This window comes from Drosophila pseudoobscura, chromosome X (genome assembly GCF_009870125.1).
Source record: "Drosophila pseudoobscura strain MV-25-SWS-2005 chromosome X, UCI_Dpse_MV25, whole genome shotgun sequence".
In the NCBI taxonomy this organism is placed as follows: domain Eukaryota; kingdom Metazoa; phylum Arthropoda; class Insecta; order Diptera; family Drosophilidae; genus Drosophila; species Drosophila pseudoobscura.
Genome location: NC_046683.1, coordinates 64,243,694 through 64,262,679, shown reverse-complemented (window position 1 = coordinate 64,262,679; position 18,986 = coordinate 64,243,694). Strand labels below are relative to the sequence as shown.

At 44.9% G+C, this 18,986-nt stretch overlaps 3 protein-coding genes across 11 annotated transcripts; 1 reads left to right on the top strand and 2 right to left on the bottom strand.

Moving 5' to 3' along the window:
* Positions 1-371: 371 nt before the first annotated feature.
* On the bottom strand, positions 372-1,699 carry LOC4812402 (uncharacterized). The gene is made up of 2 exons (XM_001352800.4): positions 1,405-1,699; positions 372-1,333 (listed from the first exon to the last, which is right to left on the bottom strand). Exons 1-2 carry the CDS (start codon positions 1,571-1,573, stop codon positions 447-449), a joined length of 1,056 nt encoding a protein of 351 aa, XP_001352836.2. The 5' UTR covers positions 1,574-1,699; the 3' UTR covers positions 372-446.
* A 623-nt stretch (positions 1,700-2,322) lies between these two features.
* Positions 2,323-8,616, top strand: LOC6900167 (ATP-dependent RNA helicase DBP2). The gene is made up of 4 exons (XM_002135470.3): positions 2,323-2,470; positions 2,691-4,042; positions 6,631-6,809; positions 6,888-8,616. Exons 1-4 carry the CDS (start codon positions 2,463-2,465, stop codon positions 7,746-7,748), a joined length of 2,400 nt encoding a protein of 799 aa, XP_002135506.1. The 5' UTR covers positions 2,323-2,462; the 3' UTR covers positions 7,749-8,616.
* A 2,993-nt stretch (positions 8,617-11,609) lies between these two features.
* tow (target of wingless) lies at positions 11,610-18,149 on the bottom strand. Of its 9 annotated transcripts, none has more exons than XM_033383384.1 (6): positions 17,892-18,149; positions 15,632-16,352; positions 14,132-14,315; positions 14,007-14,064; positions 13,025-13,951; positions 11,610-12,956 (listed from the first exon to the last, which is right to left on the bottom strand). In XM_033383384.1, exons 2-6 carry the CDS (start codon positions 15,708-15,710, stop codon positions 12,726-12,728), a joined length of 1,479 nt encoding a protein of 492 aa, XP_033239275.1. In that variant the 5' UTR covers positions 15,711-16,352; positions 17,892-18,149; the 3' UTR covers positions 11,610-12,725. The 9 variants fall into 9 exon arrangements, with proteins under 9 accessions (XP_033239275.1, XP_033239276.1, XP_033239277.1 ...); XM_033383385.1 differs by having other exon boundaries at positions 15,632-16,343; XM_033383386.1 differs by having other exon boundaries at positions 15,632-16,324.
* Positions 18,150-18,986: the final 837 nt, after the last annotated feature.

Below are 18,986 nucleotides of genomic sequence, written 5' to 3'. Positions count from 1 at the left end.
CCTGTTTATCGATTGCTAACGTCGCATTTATAGTTCGGGACATCCCAGAATATACTTAAATTGAACAAAAATTCGTCATAGGGAGATCGAAAGCGCATGAGCATAGAAACGTAGACGTACGACTGTACAACCTACGTTCTAGTCTTCTCTACCTAGTCTTATCAGTATTGAAGCTATTTCCATAAAATGTTCCTTATTATTATTTAGTTAATAGACAGATCATTCTTGAATCGGTCAGATCGGACCACCATATGAAACATCCATCTGGAAGGGTATTAAACGCTTCGACCCCCAATGTGAAGAATTCTTTCGTGTTGATAAAAGAAAAAAACGATGCTGGAAAAATAAGCTGAGATTTTGCAAGGCAAGCATTTCCGGCGAAGATATGAATTTATTTGGAAGAATAGAACACAAATACAAAATGTTTAATGTATACAAATGTTGTTTTAATCAAAAACTTTAAAAAGTTTGCCGATTTCGTCGTAGTTTTTATTAATTTCAACATACTGAAGCTCCGCAAGTAAGCGTGAAGCTGTAGTGTAGCACGTGTGGACTTCTCCACGACTCATCCGATCAAAAATGTTATGGCCATTTACCAAAAAAAAATTCATATAGCCACTTAGTAGATAATCTACCAAACACTTCCACATCTTTATAAAGAGAGTCGACAAATTCATTGTCCAGCTAACTTTTCCCAGTTGATGGAGCAAGACAGTTTTCATCATGTAGCTTGATAGATGAGGAAAATCGGTCGCGTGAGCGTCGCGCAATCCCTTCATCAGGCGCAACACATTTTTGAAGTTATCCATATCCTGCGTTACCTGGCGTTCCCAATGGGGGGCACATACCATAAAGGTTCGCTGATCGTCCCTTGAGCCCGGCTTGTGTTGCGGTACAGCGAACCATGGGAATTTACGCATATTTTTCTTACGGCTGTTATAAATGCCTGGATTGCCGCACGGCCACTGGGCCGAAGCGAACTCGAATGCTGGCACGATATCGAACGATATGGAACGAGTCTCCCCCTCAGCTTCAATGGTGTGGGCACATCCGTAGCCCTTGGCCGTGTAGATTACGTCATATTCCTCTCCAGTCTTGCATCGAAGACTTACTTTTGATTTGAACGCCCTATCGAATACGTCGCGTAACCAATCTTGAAGATTCTTTCGATTTATGTAATTGCCGGCTACGATAGGATGATTGTGGTAATTTGCACACAAGAGCACGAATCCCTTCTCGTCATTCTCCGGGGTTATTGGGAATGGAAACTTCAGCTTCATATGCAAATCAAATTCATCAGGGGTTTTCAATTTCACCCTATCCAAGTAGCTTCCTAGAAAAAAAAGCAATGATTACTCATTTGGCTGACGAAAAACTAAGGTTTCCGCTAGCCCCATAACCTACCTCCAAGACTAAGTCCATCAAATGCTTTGTGGAAATTATCGTCTGCCAACTTTAATTTCTCAATCACATGATTTTGGATTTCTATAGCATCCTTAGTGTAGTTGGTGCGATCACTGTCGGAAATACGCAACTCATCCAAAATATTTTGCAATTCCTTTGCAAAGTCCATGATTCATCAACGTCTGAGACAGCAGTCGACTGATCGGAGCAAGAACAATCTATTAAGCTTTGTCGAACCAATCAGGAATAATATTCGTATGATATCCGAACGACTAATACTGGAAAAGCAACCGATGGTATTTTCTGGGAACGAGCTGGATACTGTCACCACTAACCATACAGTATACCGAATGTTTACTGATACTGTATACTGTATGGTTAGTGGAACGAGCAAATATAAAAATATTCGATCTTTCGTCGACGAACAGCAGGAAGGAAGCAATCGATCAAGTGCCAGCCGGCTAAAAATCGAATGAATCGAATGAAAGCCAATTATATTTTAATTTTATTAATTGATAATGAGATAAGAACATGATGTGTATTGTAGTCCTCCAGTTCCACAGCGCCCGCACATAATATATTCCTGCTTGATATCATACAAATTTGAATTTCTAACCGATTTTAACAGTGTAACCCTAGAGCATGTGCACCTGGTCACACTCTGCCCCTAATGAAATTTTTCACACGTTTAGTCGACCGCATATTTCGTCGATCTGAGTACTAGGCTTTAAGAAAAGAGAGGGGGTGGATATACAAGGAGAATTTACATACCATATCATTTTCCGTTTTTTTTTACTGAAGATGTTCACCTGTTTAAAAAGAGGGGGGCTAAGTGGGCTATGTTCGTTTTCCCCATCGGTATTTTTAGGTATATTCTCAAAATGACACGGAATATTTCGATATATATCTGAATGTCCGGTGGTATATTTTATTCACAAATCTGCGGGCACACTTCATTTACGGGGCTGGAAAATTTCGTGAAGTGAAAACGCAGAAAAAAAAATTACAATAAAAATTTATAATTTCGCGAAGAATTGTACATTAAACATCACAAAACCATGAACATGTAAGTGCACAAGTATTTCCTAAGCTAGTTTTGTTTTTTTACGCGTTTTTTCGGACAAGCGGCGGCACTCGGCTAAGCAGTCGAAAATCAATAAATTCAAAATGGCAGTAAATCATGAAAAAAATTACATAAAAAAAGAACCTTTACATTTCTTTTCAAAATTTATCTTTGAATTGTAAGGATCTAAATTTGTATTCATGATAAACCACGATCGTTCCAGGTATAACGGACAGGTTAATGCCTACGGCGGAGGGGCAGGTGCAATAGGCGGCATGCCCCCCAATCGCATGGGCGGCCCCGGCGGCGGAGCTGCTGGCGTTGGCATGTTCCAGCGCAACCGCTCTGCCCCTTATCCCGGCTTTGCCGGACCTAGCAATGGCGGGCCACGTCGCATGAACGGCACTGGACAAGGTCCACGCATGGATCACGGCTTCGGCGGCAACCAGAATAACCGCACCTCCACACACGGCGCACATCTGCCGAAGATAATCTGGTCCGAGGTAAATCTGACTCCGTTCCGCAAGAACTTCTACAAGCCGTGCGATACGGTTCTAGCCAGGACACAGGGGGAAACCGAGAGTTTCCTCACAAACAACGAGATCACCATCAAGGGGGACCAGGTGCCTACACCCAGTATTGACTTCGAGGAGGGCGGCTTCCCAGACTACGTGATGAACGAGATCCGTAAGCAGGGCTTCGCCAAGCCAACTGCCATCCAGGCCCAAGGTTGGCCAATCGCCTTGAGTGGACGCGACCTGGTGGGTGTGGCCCAGACTGGGTCAGGCAAGACCCTGGCCTACGTGCTGCCCGCTGTAGTGCACATCAACAACCAGCCGCGCCTGGAGCGTGGTGATGGACCCATTGCCTTGGTTCTGGCTCCCACTCGCGAGCTGGCCCAACAGATACAGCAGGTGGCCATTGAGTTCGGCAGCAACACCCATGTGCGCAATACATGCATCTTCGGTGGAGCCCCCAAGGGACAGCAGGCCAGGGACCTAGAGCGTGGCGTGGAGATCGTGATTGCCACACCGGGACGGCTGATCGACTTCCTCGAGCGTGGAACCACTACGCTGAAGCGATGCACCTACCTGGTGCTGGATGAGGCCGATCGCATGCTGGACATGGGATTCGAGCCTCAGATTAGGAAGATCATGCAGCAGATTCGTCCGGATCGTCAGGTGCTGATGTGGTCAGCCACCTGGCCCAAGGAAGTGCGCCAGCTAGCCGAGGAGTTCCTCACAAACTACATACAGGTCAACATCGGGTCGCTCACGCTGAGCGCCAACCACAACATACTGCAAATCGTTGATGTCTGCGACGAGAGCGAAAAGCTGGGGAAGCTGATCAAGCTTCTGTCGGACATCTCGGCCGAAAACGAGACCAAGACCATCATCTTCGTGGAGACCAAGAAGCGAGTGGACGAGATCACTCGCAATATCTCGCGTCAGGGATGGCGTGCATGTGCCATTCACGGCGACAAGTCGCAGCAGGAGCGCGACTTTGTCTTGTCCAGCTTCCGTAATGGACGTCACTCGATCTTGGTCGCCACAGATGTGGCTGCTCGCGGACTGGGTGAGTAGACATATTTTGGTCGGCACTGAGCCACCTCTTGTTTCTCTCTCCATAACCAAGCAATTGTTGCCTGTGGATCGATCAAGCATCCCGTGGGGTTTCTTTCATTATTTTGTGATTCGTCGTCGACGTCTCCTGGTTCGTCCCAGAGCATCCGTCAGCGATGAATCGGCCAACACCGACCCAGCCTCTTGCTCTTCCTTCACGCTCTCAATCTGAATCTGAATCTGAATCTATTACTCCATCTCTTGTCTCTCACTTGTCCCGAAGTGAGGGAGCTTGACCTTTTTGCATTTATAGGTTAAGTTATTTTACGTTTATATGTTGCATGTTAAGTTATTCGACTCTCTTCCAGCTTCTGTTGGCATCCGAAGCATCCAAAGTCCAATAATCCCAGATTATTATTATTTAGCAGGGATGCGAGCTGGTCCAGACCAGGTTTATATTGTACTCCGGCTCCAGCTTCAGCTCCGGCTGAGACGGAACCAAAATCTAATAACCGATCCGAGATAATCAGATCATTTGTTATTGCGATGATTTTTGTTTTTTGTTAAACGGTTGTACGGTTCCACGGTTTCACGATTTCACGGTTCCTTCCGAGGCGAGCCGCCGCTTAGCATCCTGATTCGCGATACACCTCAAAATCCGATTCCTCATCCGATTTCAATCCCCTAGAAGACCTAGAAGACCCTTTGCGAATGTCAAAGGGTGTGTGAAGAACTGGTGTGGGCTCAAATAATGAGGGGAATGTGTTTGTTCTCCATGCATTGCTGGTTATATGATGTTTGATTACTACTTTTAGTTCGTTAGTTTGTTGCTCTCTCTCTCTCTTGCTCATAGTCTTTAGTTGTGTCTCGTCGAATCACGTTTTGAGTAACCCTAACATGTACTCGTAATGCAATTTACTGTCAGTCAAGGAGTCAGCGGCCAGCAAAATACTCTAAAACCAAACAAAACTCGAAACTCGAAACTGTAGTGACTAATTCCAGTGCACCTTCAAATCTTAAATCAAAGAACAAAATAATCCCTTAATGCAAGGAAACAATCTTTAAACTCAACTTAAAAAAAAATATCTATATACCATATTATTTTGTTGAACTTTTTTTTATTGTTGTTTAAGTTATTTAAATAATCAATAACGTTGAGTAATTGCAACATTTTGCTGCGGCCCACGAGTTTTTTGACTGATGCTAATTTTCCTTAGCTTATTTATGTACCATAAAGTATTCTATATTTATATTACGTCGCTCCTTACTCTATGTATAAAACCGAAATTTGTGTGTGAACAAAAATATCATCAGCACTTTACGAAATGGACTTCGATTTTTAAAAATGGCAAAAAGAAAATGAACAAAAACGAAAAGAAACAAAACTAAAAACTAAAAACAAAACGAAAGAAATGAAAAGTTTAAAGTTGAAAAAGTTGAAACATATACACAAAGAAGATAAAGTTAATGAGAAAAAAGCTATACATATATACAAGTTGAGGGTTGAGTTATTAAGTTTCTAGCAGATCGGAGATCGGCGACCCAGTCCAGATAGCCAGGACACGGATAGCCACAGAGATAGCCACAGGCACAGGCACAGGCACAGGCAGAGTCACAGGCAGAGGGACAGGATCAACAGGGACACTCACTTGAGCGTAAGCCTATCTATCTCTCTAACCCAATCTAAACCCTAGGTCGCTGTCAGGGTAAGTACTAGGCTAATTTAGTGCTTCCTAACCATAGCTATACGATCCCCTTCCTTCACCCTTCAACCGTCACCCTTCACCCTTCAGCCTTCAAACTTCAAACTTCACCCCCTCCCCCAAGAATCCATAAAACCCCAATTCAGCCCCCACCCCGCACCCCTTGAATAATCATTCCCAGTGAAACTAATCAAATCCAGAGAGCACCCTCTATCTATCATAAGCTTATAACCATACCGTACCCAAGCCGTATGCCGTATGTGTGTTCCTTATATTAACTATAATCATAATTTTTAATCAAGCCGTCTCTCTTGTATGCATTAAGCTTTAAGAAAAACATTTATATTACGATTTGTGTATTGAAAAGAAAGAACATAAGAAAAAACATATTTAAGAATGATGAGAAGACAAAGGTCGAGGTCCACATTTCTGCAGTATAGAAAAAACATATATCTAATTGCCAAAGATGTATAGTTATTAATATACGCTAATAGTATTGATGGCGAAATTTTTGTTCAAAGTACAAAACCAACTAAAAAAAAAAACAAACAAAAAAGAAAGAAAGATAAAACAGAAATACAGAACGACAAAATCCATTGACCGATTCGATAAAGTATGTATTTTAAGTTCAATTAACCAACACACTTACACACACATACACACACTATGTACACTCGAACGGACACAACAAACACACACACACAGAAATAGACTATAACACACACACACATGAATAAGTTTCCGTTTTTGTTAAATAGTTTTTTGAGTAAATATTGAGAAAGAATCCTATTTTCGCCCCCGCATATTGGAAAGATTCGATATTTTTAACATTTTCTTTCATACTTCTTCAATTTTCAAATTCGAAATGAAAAATATAAATGAAATGAAATGAAAACAGACGTTGACGATGTCAAGTTCGTTATAAACTACGATTATCCTTCGAACTCTGAGGACTATGTGCACCGCATCGGGCGCACCGGAAGATCGAATAACACGGGCACAGCATACACCTTGTTCACGCACTCGAATGCCAACAAGGCCAATGATCTGATCCAAGTCCTCCGCGAGGCCAATCAGGTGAGTCTTCTGCATTGGAGTTGCATTCTCGTTGCATTTGCCCATTTCTTACACACTTTTCGTTCAATCTCTGTGCAGGAGATTAATCCAAAGCTGCTGAGCATGTCCATGAGCGGAGGCTACAAGCGCGGAGGTGGAATGGGCGGCGGTTACCGCGGCGGCAATGGCTATCAAGGTCGCAATCAGCAGATGGGCGGAGGCTACAACGGCGGCAATAACTACCGCAACAACAACGCCAGTGGCGGCAACATGAATCGCAATGGTTTCAACGGCGGCGGTGGCGCCCCACGCTTCGATCAGAAGCCGCGCACATCGCCACCCAATCCGGGCAGCAATGGCGGCTATCGTCCCCAGGGCCACCAGGGATATCAGGGACAGCAGCAACAACATCAGCAACAGCAGCAGAACGGAGCTGCCTTCTCGCGCTTCAACCCCAATGCCGCTTGTTTCGAACCGAAGGTGCAGAGCGGCCCAGGTGCACCGCAGCAAGCAAATCCACAACAGCAGCAGCTCAATGCACAGCAGCAACAGCCGCTGCTGCCCGACGCAGTTGCCCATGCAGCCATGGCAGCGGCTGCCAACTACGGCATTGACCAGAAGCGCTCCCGTTTCTCGCCGTACAACATGAACTTCTCCAATATGCCGCCGCCACCAGTGAACCAGCAGCAGCATCCGCAGCAGCAGGCTCAGCAACCACATCAGCAACAACAGGCAGCGGTGGCTGCCGGAGCCGCAGGAGGTATGCCTCCTCAGGCGTATGGACAGTATTCCTCAATGTCCTCCAGCATGGCGACAGTTTCCCTCAACGGCGGACCGACAAGCATGCCCAACTCCTACCGCCCCCAGTATGCTGTGCCCACACAGGCGGCACCCTACATGATGGCCAACAGCGGCGACATCTACGCCTACCCTCCGCCCCCGTTGCCCGTACAAAACTAAATCACACAGACAAAGCCATTTCTAAAGAAGCTATCAAAACGTAGACCCGGCTCTGCTGTATTTAATTTAGCTTACAAACACACACATTACAAACAAACAAAAAACACCAAAACCCCACACATACCCCACACACAGAAAACCACACCTATTTGGAGGACGCACACTGACCAGAGATCCGCGATCCAGAGATTCTGGTCTAGAGCGACGACATTGATACGTTCTTCTGTGTAGATCTCCGCCCACGTCTTAGCTATATAATATGGTTTAAACTGGAATCAAACACGCTTTTAATTTGATAAATCTCATCGTTTTCCTTAACCCAATTAGTTGATAAGATTTTGGTTTAGTCAAATTTGTAGGGCATTCGAGTGCCGATCAGCAATATTGATGGCATTTATATTTCCACGGCCCTGGGCGTATTTGATTTCAATATACAATTCTCGAATATTGTATGTAACATTCATTCGACACCACACACACCACTCAATGCAAGCAAATGTTTGCAATGCTCTCCAAACAACCAAAAACAATCAACATACAAATTCGGAAAGGTTTATACCCACAAGGAACTGGGTATAAACCGAAGACATGAACAATTTTCACACTCACGGACACACAAACAAAAATGTCAATTTCTTAGAATCAAACGCGTATTATATCATCTTAAACCATATTATGTGACTAGTCTAATTAATTGCCTATCGGCGTACTTCAAAGAAAATAACAAAATCAAATAAAACAACTAACAACAAACAGCCACAAAATGAAGTCTAACACCCAATAATACAGAATGAAATTCCATTTTATGTGAGCCTTTGAGCAAGAATTGATTGATACAACAGATATGAATAAAGGAATTAATTAGACATTCGAATGCGTTTCTCCTTTCTCCGATCGATCCCACTGGCTACAAACTTCATAAAAATTAAAGGTATGTCTGCTTTCCATTCTCTTTAAGGTTTAAACTTAATTGATTTTCTTTTATTTTTCATTTAAATATACATATACATACAATATATATATTCATATAAGAAAAACTATTATACATCCAAAATTATCATAATAATCAATAGAACTAAATTATACAAATATTACAAGACAAGACAGCTTCATACGCTAATGGTTAATCATCTCCAACGAACGTTCCATCGCTGACACCATTTCGAGAATTGGACAGAAAAATATTTGATCGTTAAAAAATTACACCATGACAATTATGAATAACAAAATTTTTGCATGAGACTGTTTCATTTCAATATATAATTATTTACTCGTACTTTGTATGATTTGTGTTTGCTTTGTTCTCGGGGGCTTCCTCTCCCTTCATTTGTGGCATTTGCATATATTGTATATCGCTTTATGACGCTATACTCGATTCCTATATCTATTAACCCCTTGCGCTTTCTCCTACCCTCTCCTCTCCTTTAATAATCCTTTGGCTGCCTCGTGAATATTATTTTTTGTCTAGTTTTAATGCTTGTTGTATTTGTTGCTTCGCATAAGTTTAGTAGTTGTTTTCACAGTTGCCACTTGAAATAGGTTTTGGAGACCAAAAACTGACCTTTCTTGAGCCGCTTTAAAGCCACGATACCTTTCTCTTCGTCAAGATTTCGGTTGCCGAACATTAGTCTGGACTTCACGATCCTGGGAAAGTATCAATCCCCATTGAAAAGGATATTTTTGGGATTTCAGGAAGCCATGGACCGCCCAGATCTCCAAACCAGGAAATGGTAGAGAAAACTTAATATGTATGAGGGGAAGTATTATTGATCCTTGATAAGTAATCCTTCAAAGACATTCTTACGATTACAGGAAGCCAAATCAGCCGAAGTCGGCACACAAATAGCAGAGAAGAGTTCACATCTTTGACTTGGGAAGAAAATGTATCCTTTACAAGGACTCTATAAAAGAAAGGATGTTCTCCACGTGACAGGAAACCATAGAACGGCTGGATCGGGCCACAAATAGCGAAAAAAGAAAATATAATTGTAGTACTGGGTCAAGTATCCTTAGTAAGGACTCCATCAAGGATCATCATATTTTCGCCTGGTATCGCCCATTTGACGTCAGATTTAATTTTTTCTTTGGCTATATCTCGACTATTTATGAGCCGATCGGGCCGTGGCATGTCATTTCGTGACCGGAAGAGTCCTGCCAAGCGATTGGCACCAGAAAAAAGGACATCCGAGTCCTCACGATTTTCGCAAAAAATCATGATGTAACCATCATTAAATTTGCCAAAAATCGACCCCGTCTTCCTAGTCGAGATTTCGATGCCGTTCGACGGGCTGGATCCTTGCTATCCTGGGAAAGTTGGTCCTTCACCGATCTGGCCCTATTTGACTAAGATATAGCCTTCGAAAGATTCTGATTTTCACACCAAATACTGGTTTCTTCTGCACGCTATATTTGGACTATTTATGGGCCGATCGGGGCGTGGCATGTCATTTCGTGACCGGGAGAGTCCTGCCAAGCGATTGGCACCAGAAAAAAGGACATCCGAGTCCTCACGATTTTCGCAAAAAATCATGATGTAACCATCATTAAATTTGCCAAAAATCGACCCCGTCTTCCTAGTCGAGATTTCGATGCCGTTCGACGGGCTGGATCCTCGCTATCCTGGGAAAGTTGGTCCTTCACCGATCTGGCCCTATTTGACTAAGATATAGCCTTCGAAAGATTCTGATTTTCACACCATTAAAATACTGGTTTCTTCTGCACGCTATATTTGGACTATTTATGGGCCGATCTGGGCGTGGCATGTCATTTCGAGACCGGGAGAGTCCTGCCAAGCGATTGGCACCAGAAAAAAGGACATCCGAGTCCTCACGATTTTCGCAAAAAATCATGATGTAACCATCATTAAATTTGCCAAAAATCGACCCCGTCTTCCTAGTCGAGATTTCGATGCCGTTCGACGGGCTGGATCCTCGCGATCCTGGGAAAGTTGGTCCTTCACCGATCTGGCCCTATTTGACTAAGATATAGCCTTCGAAAGATTCTGATTTTCACACCATTAAAATACTGGTTTCTTCTGCACGCTATATTTGGACTATTTATGGGCCGATCGGGGCGTGGCATGTCATTTCGTGACCGGGAGAGTCCTGCCAAGCGATTGGCACCAGAAAAAAGGACATCCGAGTCCTCACGATTTTCGCAAAAAATCATGATGTAACCATCATTAAATTTGCCAAAAATCGACCCCGTCTTACTAGTCGAGATTTCGATGCCGTTCGACGGGCTGGATCCTCGCGATCCTGGGAAAGTTGGTCCTTCACCGATCTGGCCCTATTTGACTAAGATATAGCCTTCGAAAGATTCTGATTTTCACACCATTAAAATACTGGTTTCTTCTGCACGCTATATTTGGACTATTTATGGGCCGATCGGGGCGTGGCATGTCATTTCGTGACCGGGAGAGTCCTGCCAAGCGATTGGCACCAGAAAAAAGGACATCCGAGTCCTCACGATTTTCGCAAAAAATCATGATGTAACCATCATTAAATTTGCCAAAAATCGACCCCGTCTTCCTAGTCGAGATTTCGATGCCGTTCGACGGGCTGGATCCTTGCTATCCTGGGAAAGTTGGTCCTTCACCGATCTGGCCCTATTTGACTAAGATATAGCCTTCGAAAGATTCTGATTTTCACACCATTAAAATACTGGTTTCTTCTGCACGCTATATTTGGACTATTTATGGGCCGATCTGGGCGTGGCATGTCATTTCGAGACCGGGAGAGTCCTGCCAAGCGATTGGCACCAGAAAAAAGGACATCCGAGTCCTCACGATTTTCGCAAAAAATCATGATGTAACCATCATTAAATTTGCCAAAAATCGACCCCGTCTTCCTAGTCGAGATTTCGATGCCGTTCGACGGGCTGGATCCTCGCTATCCTGGGAAAGTTGGTCCTTCACCGATCTGGCCCTATTTGACTAAGATATAGCCTTCGAAAGATTCTGATTTTCACACCAAATACTGGTTTCTTCTTCACGCTATATCTCTGCCAAACGGCATCCGATCGGGGCGTGGCATGTCATTTCGTGACCGGGAGGACATCTACTTTTTAACTACAGATCCGCCCAAAAGAATGCCATGATTTCTGTAATCAGTAGCAATCATACTTTACTAGAGCTATTAGAAGGCCATTCTGGGCGTGCCACGACTTCTTGTGATCGGAAAAGTATACTTGATTGCTTGGGTTCGGATGAGACCTCAAGTTCTTGAAGGACTTATGCTTAACAGTGAAAGAGGAACCCCAAAAGTATGCCTCATTTTTTTGGTTGCCTTTGGAAAATGTGCTTGTTAAGGATTTCAAAGAAATGCCATGGGACCAGCCTCGAATTTGGGGTCGATTGACTTCTTTTTGGCATCAGAAAATAGGACATCAATTTCGCAAACGATCATCATTAAATTTGGCAAAAGTCGACCTCACATTTGTATGTCGTTATGGCTGTATTGAGCGTTCTTGTGATCGGTGGAAATATTGGTATCGATTGACCGACATTATACCTATAAAACGACGTTTTTATAATAGCTTTTGTCATTGTACAAAATCTTTATGTAATAATATCGAATTAAAACTATGAATAGAAGCAAAAAAAGGGACCATTTGGTGGAAAAGTGGGCCAGCGATCAAAAAGAGGACCAGTTTTGGTGTTTTGGGACTAATAGTGGCAACCGTGGTTTTAGTAATTAATACGCGTATAGTTTTGTCGTATATGGGGGGGCACAATCTACCCGGTTCGGGAGGGGTCTGAAACATCGAGTGCAGTTTTACAATTTCTTAATTGATTTTCTTCGATTTTTTTTTGGCTTTTCGCGATTTTTTTTCTTGTAGTTTTTTATAGTTTTGGTTAATTAGTTCTTCCTGTTCTTTGGCTGCGGTTTATCTAACACTGATTCTGTTCAGAATGTGGTTTTATCCTTTGCTACGGTTGCGTTTGCGTTTGCTTGCTGTTTGTTACATATATAGATATCACGATAGTTCCTGCGAGAACTGGGTCTCCAGGGTGGGTCTAGTTCTAGTTGGATTTCTGCTGGGATTGCGTATCGGTGGTCCTGGGCTGCCATAGCCCGCGGCATACAGCTGCGGGCACGAGTCTTTTATGAGTTCCTGCGTCTCGCGCAGCTGCCGCTGCACTTGCGGCGCCAATCGCTGAACGCTAATGGCCGCCGGAAACTTGTATTCCGCAGCGGGTGCGGCCTGCTGGAAAGACATACAGAACATACAAATCTATTAGGATCTATTGTAAGTTAAGTTCGTTTTGATCCTACCTGCACTCCGTGCATGATCTCGCCGTAGTAGCCACCCGGAGGCGGTGGCGGTGGCGGCTGCTTTTGCTGTTGCTGACTTTGGCTGTGTGGAGCGGTTTGTATTTCGTACGTTTCGGGGGCATTCAGGGAAGCCGATGTCGCAGCTCCCTGGGGGGGAGTGCCCGGTGCGCCGTAGTAGGCCAGCTGCAAAGGCGCTCGTCCTACTCCCACTCCCACTCCCACCCCGCTGGCGCCGGCGCCATTAAGGAAACCCGCTGCACCCGGCTGCTGCATGAGTTGGGAGCCGGCTGTGATATACTGAACGGAAGGAGGGGCTGCGGATACAGGGCAGGAGCTGATCGGCGGCGAGGGCGCCGCTCCATACATCAGTCGCTTGGGACTGACGCTCTGCTGCATGACTCCGGCGGGAAGGGACAGCATATACTGCTGCTGTTGTTGGTACAGTTGCTGCTGTTGCTGTTGGAGCTGCTGCTGATGGATCTGTTGCTGCTGTTGGAGCTGCTGCTGCTGTTGGAGCTGGGCAAGCTGCGCTGCGGCTGCAGCAGTGGACGTATGGACAATGTTGGCATCCATCTGGGGCAGGAGGATAAGCTGCTGTTGCTGCTGCTGCTGCTGTTGTTGCTGGTAGAGAACTGCGGCCTGCTGCTGGTGCTGCTGTTGTCGCCCCGCCAAAACATGCTGAGGTAGATACTCCGTCGCGGCCATCGTACCACAGGCCGCTGAGGGCTGGAGTAGGAGCCCTGCGCTTCGCGGTGGCTGCTTCAACGGCACCTGCACCTGCCGGATGGGCGTAGTCTGTAGCGAGCGGCTGGCGGAGGAGCAAATGGAGGCGGTGAGGCTCGCGGACTCCCAATGCTGGCGCAGGGCATTCAGACGTGCCTCCTCCAAGGCGACTTCCGTCTCGCTGGCCGAGTCGTAGTCGGGACCCTGCAGGGGTCATAGGTTACTAGAGTGTTTTGCCGGAATAATCTTCAGTACTCACCTCATCGATCTTTCTGTCCAGCATGCGGAAAAAGTTCTGTTGGCTTGAGGATATTTCCCTGGAAATGGGGAGAACATTGTTAGTGGGGCGTTCAGAGGAGATCCTTTCGTATAGGAATTGCTTACTGGCTTTGCAGCAACGATAGATTCTTGGCACGCAGCAGTGACACGGCCACATCCTCGTCAGAGTCCTGGATATCCTTATTGCTTTGCTCCTCGCTCTCCTCGTGCTTCTCGCGGTCGCGTTGCTGTGCCTTCTCGGCGTCCTCGATGTGGCCTTCGTCCTCATCCGTTTCGGCATCTGAATCGGCTGCGAAAAGACCAAGGACCAGAGAACATTATAGAAGATGAGTTGGCAATTCCGAGAGTGCCACAAAGTGGCAAAACTTTAGCAATAAAGTGAACTTGCAACTGCTGTTCGTTCGAGAACCCGAGACCCGGTGACACACATTGATAGCAGCACTTGGCGCTCTCCCAGGACATGGTGTGGCCTACCGATTCGAGAAAGTTACATTCATCTTTCATAACTTTCGGTCAAGACCTGCTTCTATGTACCTAATATTTCTTTGGGCCTCTTCTTAAAAGATGGCCATAAATTTAATTAAAGGGAGTTATGCATTTTAATGCGAATCCAACAAGGAGAAGAGGGAAATCCAAAGCCACGAAACGAAGGTTATTATGAATAATTAATCTAGGATCCCGTACGAAACGAAGCGTAAGCGTAAGCGTAGCTTGCGCCTACGAGAAACGAGAAATTTGGGTCGTTTATGGCACAATGGCGCCTTTGTGTATGCTATACATTTTGGCTTGAACCCTTTTGCACACACACAGCCACAGACACACATGAAAAAAGAGGAAGAGAGAGAGAGAGAGCAGGACCCTTGGGGGCAGACCACACCCACCTTATCGTAGCGCCCATTGCAACAACAAGTTGCTTTTTTAGCAGTTAATTATACACAAACATACACACACGCACTCACACAAAGAGAGAGAGAGAGAGAGAGAAAGCACAAAGGAGAAAGAGAATAGAGTGGAGGAAGCAGACGAAGTGGTGATAGGGAAGGAAGGTGAACACCGTTGAACGTGCAGTGGAAGTGGGGCATAGTCAAAAGTTTGGCCCATGTAGGTTAGATTTGTACATTTTTATAAACTTAAGAGCAGGCACACACACGCACACACACACATACTTATGCACGTGGTGTGTGTATATAGTATATATATAGACAATGGGGATTTTTAAATGGGGGTTTTAAAAATGTAGGCCTTTATTACTTGGCTGAATGCATGGGTCCCCTCTCGGGGAACAGCAGAGGTCTTCTCTTTCTCTGTTCTGCTGCTAGTGACATATTAATCAATGATGTCCTCATTGTGTGGAAACAGGTGGCTCACACAGATACAAGCAAGCACACACTCGCAGAGAGACAGCCACACACACGCACACACACACATACATGTATGGCAAGATTGAAGGCAAATTGATGTCGTCATGCGTGTAAGCTTTTGTTATTGGAACTAAAGGGAGGGGAAGGGAAGGTAACTCTGTAGCCTCCCGATCGACCTCGACACCTCTATATCCTCCCAACCGTTGCTCCCTCCTTCTTTCACCCGCTTTCACCCAACACTCACCATGTCCTCCTTTCTTGCCATTAGCTTTACTCTTCGATTTCCTGGGATACAAATGTATCTTGCTCTGCCCGCAGCCCATCTTCCGTCTGTGCCTCTGGCAACGTTGTTGCTGCTCCCGCGGCTGCTTCTGCTTCTGCTTCTATCGCTGCTTCGGATGCTGCTGCTGCCTGTGAGTGTGTCTCTGCTACTGCGACTTTTGTTGTTTTCTTCAATTTGTGTGTTTCTTTATTTTATTATTAATTTGTTGCTCGACACGTTCTCCTCGCCGTGCCGTGCCGTGCCGTGTCTCGTGGGGTCTTGTGTGGCGCAGAGCCAGCGGGCGGTTGTCTCTCCAATCCGCAGTGCTCTCTCTCTGGCGGTTTCTCCTCCTCACGGGGCTGTCTTCTCTCCTTGCGATTTATTCTCACTTTGGTCTTCCTCTTCCAATGAGGGACTGTCTGCTAACTTCCTCCCACACGTTCTCTGGAGCTGTCTTCTCTCTAGCGTTGCCTCCTCTTGGGGTATCCGTATCCGCACGTTCTGTGTCTGTCTCCTCACTTGCTCGCACGTTTTCTGGCGGTGTGCTGCTCTCTTTCACGCACCGCACTGTCTCTCTCAGGCAGAGACTCTTTTATTTACGTTTTCTATCAAAACGTTTCAGTGCCTCTTCTCTTCTTGTCTCGTCTCGTCTCTGTCTCTGTCTCGTCTATTCTTCTGTTTTATTCAATTTTCACTAATTTAACTATGTGTGTAAATTTAATTTATTTGATTTGTTGTTGAGATTGTTGCCGCTGCTGTTGTCAATTTCGAAAGATTCCATAAGAACAGCAGGAACAGCAACATCAACAGCAACATCAACAGCAACAGCAACAGCCAGAATTCTTAGTGGAACTCTGACACCTAGCAGCCACCCATTTAGGCAACCACCCACCCCAGCAAGCACCTCTCCCTCTCTGCTCCACCACCTCTATCCAGTTCAAACCAAATAGAAATGATTTTCCTTATTTTTTCATTCTTTTTGTTGATGGTGATGGTGGTGGGGGTGGGGGTGTGGGTGGGTGATACAGCAACGGAAATTAACTTGGGCCCTGCGTCCCCCTCTATAGATAGCACTCTGTCTGTCAACCACTTGTTCCTTGTTTCTTCTGCTGCGTGCGGCACAAATTCAATTTGCAGCAAAACTCGTAATTTGTTGTAAACAGGATATCAGAAAGGGTTTGGCATCAACTTTTGCACCAGGCACCAGGGACCAAGGACCAAGGGCCAAGGACCAGGCACCAGCTAATGCAGGGTATGCGAATCTGCTTTAGAGTATTTTTTGTTAAGATAAAAGAGGAGGCTGGTCCGCGCGCGTTTTTGCCTCCTGCGTAGTTTGTGGCTTCTTTTGGCGATAATTTAAACAAATAATAACAATATTAAGCACAACAAATGGTGCAACAAAAACACTTGAACTACGAGTAGATTCAATTATTCTCTCGATGGCACAACGGCACAGGGCAGAGGCAGTGCCAGTGGCAGCCACTGGTTCTCTCGCACTGGACTTATAATAGACACACAGACAAGCCCAAGGCGTATTTTGTGCAGGGTGAGGTGTATCCACTCTTATTTGTGTTGTGACAATACATGAGATTGCGGTGAGATCTGTCGCAAGTAAGGCCCTCGGCCAGACCACACACAATAGATATCAAATAGATGATAAAGCATGACACCCTCCAGCAAATATACCTTGCACACACACACACACAGGCACCACACTTGCGCCAAACAAAAAAAGAGGGAGCACGCGCGTGTGTGTGTTGTTGGGAGAGCGAGCATAAGAGTGCTCTCTCTTTTTGCTGGCTACAGCCGCTGCCGCTGCTGCGTGCGAAATTGATTTTTCTATTTATAAAAAAAAATCAAAATATATCCGCTCGGGTTCGTACGCTTTTGTTGCTCGGCATTTTCATTCCTTTTTGATGGTTTTATTTCTGCTGCCAGCAAAACATAATTTATGTTTTATTTATGATTGCACGATGTCTTAAAGATTTCCATTCGCACTGCGGGCCTCACTGGGGGCCGCGTTTTTATACGTTGAAACTTGTTTGATTTATCCCATCGGCCACTTGGGCCCATTTGGACTCCGAAAAAAAAAAACAAAAAAAACAAACACACAGCACACCGTTTGAGACTTGCAACATTTACCGCTAACGAATTAATTCACACCGATTTCTGCTTAGATCTATGAGCTAGGAACTTTGAATTTTTCTTCAGCTTCAGCTTGATTTTGTTTCAGCGTATTTACACTCGATTTTTCTCCGGAAAAGTTGCCGAAAATTTACTCGACGCGTTGCTTGTGTGTGGAATTTTGTATGCTGAAATTTATGCTGCTTGACACTCCTCTTTGTGTCACACACAGCACACAAGAGAGCGAGAGAGAGCAGCTTGACGGCATACCAACGCACACAGAAGCACAGAAGCACAGAAGCATAGACGCTTGTGCTCTTGTGCTCTCTGCTCTGCTCTGCTGTGCTCTGTAATGCAGGGGTGGGTTTTTGGGCGAAGCTTTTGCACAAGGGTTCATTATGCGTAAGCTTGCAGCACGCTTTTAGGGGGTGCAAATGAATGAATGATTGAATGAGTAAATGAATGAATGCATGAATGAATAAAGCTTGCTAAAGCTAAAGCAGCCCTTGGAAATTAACTTGGATGAGAGCTTGGTGCTTTTATTTAATCTTTTCTGCAATGGTTGGCAACGCTTTCGCAAAAGCTTATTCCAAAGCTCTCGGAAAGGTCAAAGGTTATGTCACTGGGGTGCTACACTCCACACAACTCTGCTAAGCTCTGGAAAATTGCAATGAACTTTACAGCTGGTGCGCAAGCTGAAGCTTTTCGAACTAAACATCTAACAGGATAACTCCTGGCGGAGTTCTAAATGGATACCGCCAAAAAATGTAAGAAATTCCGCATTTCAAAAATGGGGTCCCTGCTAGATTGGTCACTTCCTCCGCTGTTCAGAGAGATAGAAAAAAAAACTCACTTTGTCATGTTAGGGCTCATTAATTTCCACAGACGCGGATGCTGAATGCTGACCATTCAGCTCCGCTCTACTTCCGCTGTCTAGAGGACCAGGACCAGGACCAGGACCACGACCACGACCCTTCATCAAGAACAACCCTCTGCATTCTCGCCCCTCTGAATTATATTATACGAGAGACATGTAGATGCCATTATTTATTGCATAATAATGAAGTGAGAAACGTTACAAATCAAAACACTCGACAGCATCTAGATAAACTTTTGTCCGTTCCCAGTATTCTGCCGTTTGTCTTTTTATCATTATAATATATACTATATATTTGGGGCAGAAACGATGGCATTTTTTCCGTGCATTTGTCAG